The 12,394-nt window shown below is 44.9% G+C and overlaps 1 protein-coding gene across 1 annotated transcript in view; it reads left to right on the forward strand.

Moving 5' to 3' along the window:
* Nucleotides 1–2,885: 2,885 nt before the first annotated feature.
* HDAC1 (histone deacetylase 1) overlaps nt 2,886–12,394 on the forward strand; it is a 33,420-nt gene continuing 23,911 nt past the window's right edge. Inside the window, exons 1-2 of the mRNA XM_055331975.1 lie at nt 2,886–3,029; nt 9,668–9,780. Coding sequence (XP_055187950.1) covers nt 2,981–3,029; nt 9,668–9,780 — 162 coding nt within the window. The 5' untranslated portion in view covers nt 2,886–2,980. The remainder of the gene's footprint in view (nt 3,030–9,667; nt 9,781–12,394) is intronic.

Here is a 12,394-nt window from a genome sequence, read left to right on the forward strand (position 1 = left end):
AGAGCGTAACGTGGGACTCGATCCAAGGTGTCCAGATCATGCCCTGGGCTGCAGGCGGCGCTAAACCGCTGCGCCACCGGGGCTGCCCGGGAGAGAGAATCTTAAGGCTCCCCGCCCAACGCAGAGGCCGACACAGGGCTCTATCTCACAATCCTGAGATCATGACCTGATCAGAAATCGAGTCAAAAGCTTAACGGACAGAGCCACCCAGGCACCCTATGACCTGACTTTGATTTTATTTTATTATTATTTTTTAAGGATTTTATTTACTTATTTACTCATGAGAGGCGGAGAGAGAGACAGAGAGGCAGAGACACAAGCAGAGGGAGAAGCAGGCTCTCGACGTGGGACTCGATCCCAGGTCTCCAGGATCACACCCCAGGCTGCAGGTGGCATTAAACCACTGCGCCAGGGGGGCTGCCCCCTTGACTTACATTTTAAAACAATACCTCTTATTACCGTCTTGAATGTGAACAGAGTGAGTTAGCAGTCAATTTATAAAACTGGGGAGATTTTGGATAAAACTACAGGTTTCTGTCTTATCTTGGAAAAAAAGTCTTGAAGATTTGGTTTCATTGGGCTTACCTGTCCTCATGGAGCTGATTAGTGGCCACCACCTTCACGTAGGGCTTAAGCTCTTCCTTTGCCAGGGTCTTCTTTTGCTAGAGTCCCTTTTCCAAACAGTTGAAACTGAGTGTCAGTGGTTATCATCATGCTTGCACTGTTGTTCTCATAATGAAGAGGAAAATGAAATGTTTTTCACCTCTATTTCCAATAAAAAGTGAGAAAATGAAAGGTACCTGCAGATGGCAGTGTGTTTGAGGAAAGATGGGGGAAAGTCATTTTGCTTTATGAAAGTGAAAAGAATCCAATTTTAGAAATATGCAAAGCACCTGAATCAAACTAATATAAATCCACTTATTTTTACACCACCTGCCTCACCTCTATAAGGATCTGAGGTTCTGATTCTTGTTCTGCATTTTATAAAATGCTGCCACACCCATGACCTCATCTGATCCCCACCCTCTTCTTCTTTTGGATACCTTGTGCAGCATAGAGTTAGTGAACTTTGAATTCTTATCCTCTGCATTTTACAAAGAGGTAAGTGAGGGCCAGAAAGGTTCTAGCCAGGAAGCAGCAACACAGAGCTGGAAAAAGGGATTCCCTGGCTCTTTAGCTGTTTTTTCTTTCTCTCTCTCTCTCTCCCCCCCCCTCCTTCTCTCTCCCTCCCTCTCTCTTCCTTTAGCTGTTTCTATAAATCTTAAATTTTCTGTTACTTTTATTTTTTTAAGATTTTATTTATTTATTCATGAGAGACACACAGAGAGAGGCAGAGACATAGGCAGAGGGAAAAGCAGGCTCCCTGCGCAGAGCTGGATGCAGGACTTGATTCCAGGACCTGGGGATCACCACCTGAGCCAAAGGCAGATGCTCAACCACTGAGCCACCCAGGCGCCCCTCTTCTATTACTTTTATAATTAGTGGCCCAAATGCAGTTCTCAAATGAGGAACACAAGTGTCTAAGTGCCCAAGCACTCTTTAAATTGTACAGGCATAGGGTTACCTGGGTGACTCAGTTGGTTAAACATCCAACGCTTGATCTCAGTTCAGGTCTTCATCTCAGGATCATGAGTTCAAGCCTCCAGATGGGCTCCACTCTGGGTGTGGAGCCTACTTAATAAATAAATAAATTGTAGAGGCATAAAAATGTATCTTATCAACTATAGGACCATGAGTTTGTAACTTAATTGGCACACAAATAGTAAGTACTCACTAAATATTAATACTGTTGTATTTTATTATTTTAATAGCCCATCACAGTGCTTTTCAGTTTTTCAGATTTCAATAATGAACAGTTGATGATTGATAAATAAGTTCAGTGGTCCTCAAAGTTAGGGTGGGGGCAATTTTACACTCCTGTCTTGCCCTGGAAACAGTTATGCAATGTCTGGAAACAATTTTGGTGACCACAGCTGGGGGTGGGAGTGGAGGGTGCTATTGTCATCTAATGAGTAAAGGCCAAAGATGCTGCTAAACATCCTACACAATGCACAAGAGAGCCCCTTACAGTAAGGAATTATCCAGTTCCAAATGTCAATAGCTTCAGTAGGTTCAGAAACCCTGCCCTAGTATAAGGGGACAATCAGTGTCCTCCTGTGTAAAGGCACTCTTCAGTGCTTGCGGGTGACAGCATCAGGGAGGCCCGCTTTGGAAGTAAGAAAGGCTGGATTCCGCCCCTTCCCTACAGTGTCTCCAGTGCACAGCAGGCATTTAGAAAATCTGTACTAGTGAAAGGTGAATTTAATTCCTAATTGTGTGACTCTGCGCAAGTCACAAAGGTCTGAAGTTCATTATCCTTATCCATAAAACGGGAATAAAAAGCCTCTTCCAAAGCTTTTGTGAGCAATCGTTGAGATAAACGTGGGTAAAGGGGTTGCACAGCACTTGGTCCACAGCAGCTTTCTTTCCTTTGTCAAGTTGATTTCTCCCTCTTCCAAACTCAGGCTCAAAGCCAGGTTCAGCCCGGTCCTTAGCTGAGTGACCTTGTGCAAGTCACTTTCCTCCCCGCAGGCTTCAGTTGATTCTCTATAAAACGACAAAGTTGGTTTCTGGTCTCCCAGCGCACTTCCAACACCGAAACGGGACGGCGAAGTGTACGGATCCGTTTTCTTCCCCCGGGACTAATGGTACGGTCCCCGGGCAGCTCCCCCACCCCCCTGTCGCAGACCTTGGTACAGGCCCAGGGGGCCCTCGGCTGCCTCTCAGGGCTGCCCTTGCCCCCTGCCGAGTTCCGGGCCGTCCCTGCGCGAGCTGATTGGCTGGAGCCGTGCCCGGGCTGCGCGGCTATAGGTGAGCCCGGGAGGGGACGGGCGGAGCGGGCGGGAGGCCCGCCCCCTCCCCCCCTGGGTCGGACGCCGAGCGGAGCCGCGGGCGGGAGGCCGGACGGACCGACTGACGGGAGGGACGGGAGGCGAGCAAGATGGCGCAGACTCAGGGCACCAGGAGGAAAGTCTGTTACTACTACGACGGTGAGCACCGTGCGCGCGGCGGGGGCGGGGCCGGGCCGGGGCCGGGCCGGGGCCGGGAGAGGGAGGCTGAGGAGATGCGAGTGGGGAGGCTGGGAGAGGCTGAGGCGTTGGGGAAAGCGTGAGAAGTGGAGGCTGCGAGGAGGACGAGGCTGAGAGAGGAGGCTCAGAGGGAAGAGGCTGAGAGGAAAGAGGTCGAGGCTGAGGGAGGAGGCTCAGGAAAGAGGGCAGGGGGAGGGAGGAGGCAGGGGGAGGAGGCTGAGAGCAGGAGGTGGAGGCTGAGGGAGGAGGCTCAGAGGAAAGGAAAGGAAGTCGAGGCTGAGGGAAGAGACTGAGGCCGAGTGGGGGTCTTCTGAGGAAGCCTGCGGTAACTTGGCTGGAGGGGGGTGGTTCTCAGGAAGCCTGATGGAGAGAGTTTGAGTGGGACCCCAGGAGAGGAGGCTGAGTCTGAGGGCGAGGCAGGATCTGGTGGAGAAGGGTGCAAGGATGTGTTTTCCTGCCGAGAATACAGAAGTCTTCCTCTGCCCCTTTGCTTCCTCATCCTTTTTGGTGAGAGTCCTGCAAGAGTCCCCACCTCCTGTCACCAGCCTCTCCCCCGCCCCCTCCGTCTCTCAGCTGGGCCTACACTTTGCTGCTGGAAATGGGGCCCCTGGGCTTGGAAGGAGAAAGATACAACCTGTTAAAACAGACTTTTTCATGTAACAGAAGCCTGTGGAATGGCTTACTCTGTACTAGGGACATTTAGGTGCTGAGGCGGTGGGGCTGATCAGGTCACTTCTCATCTTCCTCTCAGCCTGGATGGGAAGATAGATGGACAGTGACACAGAATTGCCTTCCAGGATCATGCTGGGATAAAGGAGAGCTCAGAGTGTTTGGGGAGCACAGAGGAGAGGCACCCAACTGAGACTGCCCACTTGGGGCAGGAGGTGCCATCTCAGTTAGGACCTGAAGAACAGGAGTTAATAGCCGAACCCAGGGAAGGCAAAGAGGATCGTAAATTTAGAAGAGAGAGGACAGCATTTTTTTTTTTTTAAGGACAGCATTTTTGAAAGACCACAGGTGTGTGTACAGTATAGGTTTGAGGGCAGAGTGTAGGAGGTCAGGGAATAGGGTGGAGGGAAAAGTTGAAAGTCATGAGGCTGGAGAAGTAATCGGAGACTAGATCCTGAAGGGCTGGACACACTGGCTTACGGAAGTTGGACTTTATTCTGAGTGCACTTGTGAATCATTGAAGTTTTGTGCAAGGTTAGTGACATCATCAGATTTATACCTTAGACCTATCACTCTGAGAAAGAAATTAAGTTTATGAATGTAGGGGTAAGGAAAAAGGTAAGGATCCCAAACTCCTGGGTTGGGCAGTTTAATGTGTTTGGAGAAGGCTATATCAGTTGATAACTTTGGGTTTTGTATTTCTACTCTAAAAAATACTTACTGAGGGATACCCCTAATGGGGGATATCCGCTTAGAGGTATCCAGTAGGCAATTGGCTATTCAGGTCTGCAGTTTATTTTTTATTTTTTTTAAATATTTTATTTATTTATTTATTTATTTATTTATTTATTTATTTATTTATTTATGAGAGACAGAGAGAGAGAGGCAGAGACATAGGCAGAAGGAGATGCAGGCTCTCCTACAGGGAGCCTGATGTGGGACTCCATCCCAGGACTCTGGATATCAGGGCCTGAACTGAAGGCAGACGCTCAACCACGGAGCCACCCAAGCATCCCAGGTCTGCAGTTTAGAAGATAGAAATGAGAAGGTAGAGATTTTTGGTAGTTATCAGCATACAGATGGTAATTTTAGTTACAGAAGAGGATGTGATCATGGGGATCCCTGGGTGGCTCAGCGGTTTGGCGCCTGCCTTCAGCCCAGGGTGTGATCCTTGGAGACCCGGCATCGAGTCCCACATCAGGCTCCCTGCATGGAGCCTGCTTCTCCCTTTGCCTGTCTCTGCCTCTCTCTCTCTCTCTGTGGGTCTCTCATGAATAAATAAATAAATCTTAAAAAAAAAAAAAAGAGGATGTGATCACCCAAGAAGTTTTTTTTTTTTTTTTTTTAATATTTTACTTATTTATTCATGAGAGACCCAGACATAGGCAGAGGTAGAAGCAGGCTCCCTGCGCGGAGTCTGATGCGGAACTTGATTCCAGGACCCCAGAATCACAACCTGAACTGAAGGCAGATGCTCAACCACTTAGCTGCCCAGGTGTCCCTCACCAGAGAAGTTGTATACAACGTGGAAAGAAAAGAGGATCCCGGGTGAAATTCTAAGGAAGTGGACTGAGGAAAAGTCTAGTGTATTCTTTATGCTCTGTACTCTTCTGTCCTAGTGCTTGTCACTGTGTATTGGAATTGCCTGTTTACTTGTTCATTCTTCTTAGATGGTAATCTCCTTAGGGAATGGGATCGTGTCTTATCTAGCTCTGTATGCTCAGCCCCCAGAACAGTGCCTCTTTCATAGTGGGCTCTCAATAAATACTTGCTGATTAAATTGTACAGAGGGAATGTAAATGAACCAGAAAGTCTTTTCTTTGTTGTTTTTAAGTAGCTCCACTCTCAGCATGGAGCCCACCATGAGGCTGGAACTCACTACGGTGAGTCAGATACTTAACCAGCTGAGCCACCCAGGCACCTCATGAACCAGAAGTCTTTGTTACAGTAGCCAAAAGAAGGAGGGAGTGGCCAGGTGTTGGCAAGAACTATTTCTTATGCAGGTTTGCAGTGAAACTAGATTGCAGTAGATTGGAGAATGAATGGATGGGTGAAGAGAAGACGTCAGATTGAACCCTTTTCAAAGGAAGTTTGGTTGAGGCAGAGAGAAAGAGTTGTTTATAAAGAGGGACATTAAAAAAAAAAAGGGACATAGTGGCTAAGGGTTGAGCATATTCAAAATCCAAATGGAGGGGTGCCTGGGTGGCTCAGTGGTTGAGCATCTGCTTTTGGCTCAGGTCATGAACCTGAGCTGTTAAGTAGCTGTTGTGAAAGAGGGAGCTGAGGAAATAAGTTTGGAAGAGTCCTTCCATTACTGCTGGGCAGCAGTGAGGGTCCGTTCAAGGCTGGAGCCTTTGACTTTGTAGCCATATGAGTTTGCACAGTTTTGTGATCTCTACACCATTAGTTTAAAATGAGAAAAAGTAGAAAGACCTTAGTTTTTAGACGAAGGAGAGTTACTTTTTGAGAAACCATTTGTGAGTTTTACAGAGGTGAGCATGGGACTCAGAAGCTTTGCAGTATTGGGCAAGTTACTTTACCTTTGTAGGCCTCAGGTCACTCCTATAAAACCAAAAAACCTTGAGGGGCACCTGTGTGGCTCAGTTGGTTAAGTGTCTGCTTTTGGCTCATGTCATGATCCCAGTATCCTGGGATTGAGCCCCTCATTGGGCTCCCTGCTCTGTGGGGAGTCTGCTCCTCCCTCTTCCTCAGCCTCCCCCCACCATCTCTTTCTCTCTCTCTCTCAAAAAAAATAAATATAAATTTAAAAAAAAAACCCTGAAAAACATTGAGAAGAGTGGGAAAAGCTCTCTAACTATAAAGGTAGTATCTAAATAAAAAGGACTATTTCTTTTAAAAAGTCTCTCAGCAACTGGATTAAAAGCTGTTAAGAAAAGGATGGTGCCTCTGGGCCCCACGTCAGGTACTCCCCTAGCCTTCTAGATAAGCTATCTTAGTTCTCCAAGTCTAAGCCTTGGCTGAATTCAGGTTTGATAGGCAGGGGACTTGCTGGGGATTAAGGCCCTGGGTAAGCCAGGAATCAGTTACATAACAGTATTGGTCATGTTACTATCCATCTTCAAATTGGGTCTGCATCTGGATGTCTCCACCAATCCCTAGGGAACCTGTTCTACCAATCGCCATGGCTGATAAGGTGGTCTGAGGGTCCCTGGAAACAAAATTTTCCACGTGCCTTCTCTGCTACTTCATCTCAAAGTCTGTGTCTATATGGGACAAGGGTCCCAATTGACTGCCACCAAATACTATACTCTGGCTTTTGTCTCTTTCAGCACAGTTCTTGCCCTCACAGGCCTTACTAAGATTAACAGAATAGGGTAAAAGGATGTTAATAAAAACTAAGGGAATTTGAATAAAGCATGGGCTTTTAGTCAAAGATAGCGTATCAATATTGGTTCATTAATTGTAGCAAATGTTTTATCATGTAGAATGCTGATAATAGGGGAAACTGGGGTGTCTGAGAACTCTCTCTACTATCTTTGCAATTTTTTTTATAAATCTAAAATTGTTCTAAAAAATAAAATATATTAAAAAGACAGGTAAGAGGGCAACCTGGGTGGCTCAGCAGTTTGGCGCCGCCTTCAGCCCAGGGTGCAATCCTGGAGACCCAGGATCGAGTCCCGTGTCGGGCTCCCTGCATGGAGCCTGCTTCTCCCTCTGCCTGTGTCTCTGCCTCTCTCTCTGTGTCTCTCATGAATAAATAAAATCTTAAAAAAAAAAAAAAAAAAAGACAGGTAAGAGAGTGAGATCCTAAACATCTAGCTGTTTAGAATTTTTCCATTGTCCCTGGCCATGTATATGGCAAAGAGAATTGGGAGTGTGGTTTGGATGCTATTGGTGACATTCCCCACAGTGCATTAGTCGGTGGAATAAGCCTGTTACTGACACCACCCAACCATGATGCATAAGAGGTTGAGACCTTTTTATTGGTGCTCAAAAATCTGCCTCAATCTGATGGACTTCTAAGTAGGGATCCTTGGGTGTGCAATTCACTTCATTCTTGTTTGTTTTTGTTTTTTTGTTGTTTCTTTTTTCTTTTTTTTTTTTTTTTAAGTAAGCTCTGGGTCCAAGGTGGGGCTCAGACTCATGGCTCTGAGATCAAGAGTTACATGCTCTAGTGGCTGAGCCAGCTGGGCACCCCCACTTGATTTTTGGAATATTTGTGCCAGGAACTTTGTGCCAAGGAGTTTCACAGAGCTCCCTAGATTAAGGGCAAACTGAAGTAGGTACTTGGGAAACCCAATGCAACTTTTTAGGGTACTAGATTTGGAGTCAGAAGAGTTGACCCCTGCCTGCATCATTTGTTGTGTGATCTTAAATAGGCACTTAACTTCTCTGAGTCATTCAGTTCAATTCCTTGAATCTTTATTCAGCCTTTATGATGTACAGAATGCATTTGTCCTGGCATTCAAGGAGCTTCCAATCTTATGTATATAAATAGATAAAGTAATTCAGATACAAAACAAAATTTATTAAGTGATGTATACAAATTGCATGGAGAGGAAATGGCCATTTATTTTAATTTTAATTTTTTTATATTTAATCAGGAATATGTTTGGCACTTAAGCTGGGCTTTGTAGTATGAGGGTCATCAGAAAAGGAAGGACATTCTGGGTCAAAGGAACAGTCTTAACAAAGACTACTTGGGTGTGAAGGTGAATGCCATATTCAGGATGCTGATAATCATCCAGTGTGTTTAGAACAGAGATTAGCAGATTTTCTGTAAAGGGCCAGATAATATTTTTGGCCTCTGTGCTATATGGGTGGGTCTCTGTGGCAACTGTTTACTCAACTCTGCTATTATAATGTGAAAGCAGCCATAGACAATATTTAAGCTAATGGGCTTGGCTGTGTTCCAATAAAATTTTATTTACAAAAAAACAGGCAGCTAGTTGTATTTGGCCCAAGGGCCATAGTTTGCCTTTTCCGTTTAGAGTCGAGAGCTGGGAGAGGGAGAGAGCGGGAGAGGGAGTGTTGTGAGTTGAATGCCAGGCTAGTGAAGTTGTTCTTTATCCTGTAGAAGATGGGGAGTCATTAAGGGTTTTTGAGCAGGGGAATGGTCTTATTAAAGCTGTGTGTTAGAAAAATAACTGGTCAGTGTGGCAGATAGTTTTGAGTTGAAGACAGAGGAACCAATTAGAAGTCTATTGCTATAGAGGAAGCTAGAGATGATAAGAGTTTAGTTTTCTTATCTATACAATGGGAATAATACTCCTGTTTTACCAGGTTATTGTGAGGATCCATTAATTTTTTTTAAGATTTTATTTATTTATTCATAGACACAGAGAGAGAGAGGCAAAGACACAGGCAGAGGGAGAAGCAGGCTCTGTGCAGGGAGCCTCATGTGGGACTCGATCCTGGGTCTCCAGGATCACACCCCAGGCTGCAGGCTGCGCCAAACCGCTGCACCACCAGGGCTGCCACTGAGGATCCATTAAGAAAGTAAATGTAAATGTGCTTTAACCCCATAAAGTGTTTTAATATGAAAGAGGTGAACTGTGACTTATAATAATTCTGAATAGTAATGGTTATTTTTCTGTTGTGGGAGTGAATTCTTTGCAGATACGGTGAGGTGAATCACCTCGTTGCCTGCTATTCTCCAGTAGCTTTGGAATGAACCGTTTTTACACTGTGTAGTGCCTGTCGGCTAGGCTTATATCTTTAAGTGCTGGACTCACCAGAGTCCCCTGCTTTTTTTGTTTGTTATTCCTGTTTTGTTTTATTTTTATTTTGCTTTTTTTGTTTGTTTTATTTTTATTTTGGAGTTAACTCTTCCTCAAGGTGGGTGAGAATCTTGGGGACTAGAACAAAAGAGAAAGAATTTGATTAGGAGATGGTTATAAAAATTCCTGGATTCTCCTGGGAGTGTATGTCTAACTGTGTCACTGAAACTGTCACTCTTTCTTCTTCAGGGGATGTTGGAAATTACTATTATGGACAAGGCCACCCAATGAAGCCTCACCGAATCCGTATGACTCACAATTTGCTACTTAACTATGGTCTCTACCGAAAAATGGAAATCTATGTGAGTTACTGGGACCCCCACCACTCCCTAACCCCATCAGCTCTAGTTATGTTATCTCATTTTCTCAACTACTCATTCATCAGATGTGTCGAATGGGCTGTTATGTGGCAGACATTGATAGAGATTTCTGTTTTTAAAGGGTTCACTCCAGTGCTGGAGACTGACAGGTACACAAATAAATTGTACTACAGTCTGAGAACGCACAATTAAATAATGTACAAGATACAGAGATAATGAAAAGTGAAGGAGGAAGGGAGCCTTGGAATGTTTCCTGGAGGTACTATCTGAGCAGAATTTTAAATATTGAATAGAATTTAGCCAGGAGTTCAGGAGGGGACTGACATTCTAGACCAAGGGAAGAGTGTAAACAAAAAGGCAAAGAGGTGAGAACAGTATGGTGTGTTTGGGGAAACTATGAGTAGTTTCTAGGTAGTGCTATAGTGTAAAGGTCTCACGGGTGTGAGTAAAGGGACCTACAGTTGGAGAGGTCAGCAAGGATTGGATATGCTGTACTATGTAATAAGCAACTCTGATGGGCCAAGATTAAAAAAAAAAAAAATTCAATGCCTAAAAAAAGAGCAATTGGGACTATGTTGAGCTAGACAAGTCCCTAATGACTAGAGAGCATAGTCTCTAAACTGCTTGACTCAGTTCCGTCTTATTTTTGCCCACCTACCAGTTTTTATTTTATTTATTTTTTAAAGATTTTATTTATTTGAGAGAGAGCACGAGCAGATGGAGAGGGATGCCTCCACTGGTGGTGCCCCCACCATCAGTTTTTAAAGAGAAAATAGGGATCCATATTATTCTGTAATGTGGGGCCTGATCTCAAGACCTTGAGATTGTATTCTGAGCTGAAACTGAGAGTTGGACAGTTAATTGATTATGCCACCCAGGTGCTCCAAAGATTTTTTTTTAAGTAATCTCCACACCCAGTGTGGGGCTGGAACTTCAACCCCAAGATGGTGAGTTGCATGCTCTACTGACTGAGCCAGCCAGGCATCCCCAAGTAATGGATTTTAAATCAAGGAGAGATAAAACAGGTATGCATTTTATTTTTATTTATTCTTAAAATATTTTATTTATTTATTGGGGGGGCGGGTTGCAGCTGGGTGGCTCAGTCGGTTAGGTGTCTACCTTCGGCTTAGGTCATGATCTCACTCAGGATTCTGGGATCGAGCCCCACATGAGGCTCCCTGCTTCTCCCTCTGAGCCTACTTGTGCTTTCTCTCTCTGTCAAATACATTAAAAAAATGAATTAAATTTCAAAAAATAGAGTTAGTGGGTGGGAGGAAAAGGGAGAGAGAATTTGAAGCAGACCGCACTGAGTGCAGAGCCACACATGGGGCTTGATCCTGCAACCGTGAGACTATGACTTGAGCTGAAACCAAGAGTTGGATGCTTAAACCGACTGAGCCACCCAGGTGCTAAGTAATCTGCCCGGTATGGGGTGAAAACTCTCAGCCTCGAGATCAAGAGTCACATGCTCCACCAACTGAGCCAGTCAGGAGCCTCCAGGCATGCATTTTAGTAGGGAAGCCAGTTAGGCTGTTGCAAAGGTCCAAATGAGAAAATAAAGAAGGGCTGGGGCCTATGTTGCCTTATGGTTAGAGCCTAAGAGTCTGTGGTTAAAGTCTGTGCCGGCAGCTTAAGTAACCTAGCAACTGCAGTATCCTTCCTCACCATTCCAGAGACTGAAAGGAGATGAGTCTTCTGTCTCAGATGGCCCTGTTATGTCCCTAGAGCCACTGGAGGCAGCTGGGGAAGCAAGGAGGGAAGGTAGAGGAGCAGGCAGATGTGGGACCAGAGACCTTTGTCAGGTGTGAAAGGCATCTGAGAATGAAAAACATAAAAGGTAGCAGACAGAGGTTTTGAGGGACTCTAGGGAGTAGACTAGCATTTAGATAAAAAGAGGATACCTGAATGTGGAATAGCGAGCGCCGAGACCTTCCAGAGTTCCCTCTTACACATCTATACCTTGCTAATCTGGCTCTAGCTTGCCTCCTTTTCTGTCACTCCCTTCTCAGAACCCTCAGATCAGATTCTGCCTCTTTCTATCCCATCCTGCCCAGTCATATTTTACTCATCTTCAAAAGTTACCTCAAGCTCTCTTTCTCTCTTTCATTCAGTGTGTGTATATTTATTTATTTATTTATTTATTTATTTATTTATTTATTTATTTATTTATTTATTTATTTATGAATGATAGTCACACAGAGAGAGAGAGAGAGAGGCAGAGAGACACAGGCAGAGGGAGAAGCAGGCTCCATGCACTGGGAGCCCGACGTGGGACTCGATCCCGGGTCTCCAGGATCGCGCCCTGGGCCAAAGGCAGGCGCTAAACCGCTGCGCCACCCAGGAATCCCCTCATTCAGTATGTTTTTGTTGAATACTTGTCATATCCCAGGGACTATATTAAACTCCATGAGTGATACTGAAGTATTAAAAAACGGATCCTATCTTCAAGTAAAGAAAAATAAATGAACATTTATTGAAGATTGCTTGGGTGGTAGGCCAGGGCTACCTGTTATTTCATATAATCCTTATAGCAACCTTAATTTATAGCTAAAGAAACAAGGTCAGAGAAGATGATTGACATGAACCTAAGACTCCA

This window comes from Nyctereutes procyonoides, unplaced genomic scaffold (genome assembly GCF_905146905.1).
Source record: "Nyctereutes procyonoides isolate TBG_1078 unplaced genomic scaffold, NYPRO_anot_genome, whole genome shotgun sequence".
NCBI classification, from domain to species: domain Eukaryota; kingdom Metazoa; phylum Chordata; class Mammalia; order Carnivora; family Canidae; genus Nyctereutes; species Nyctereutes procyonoides.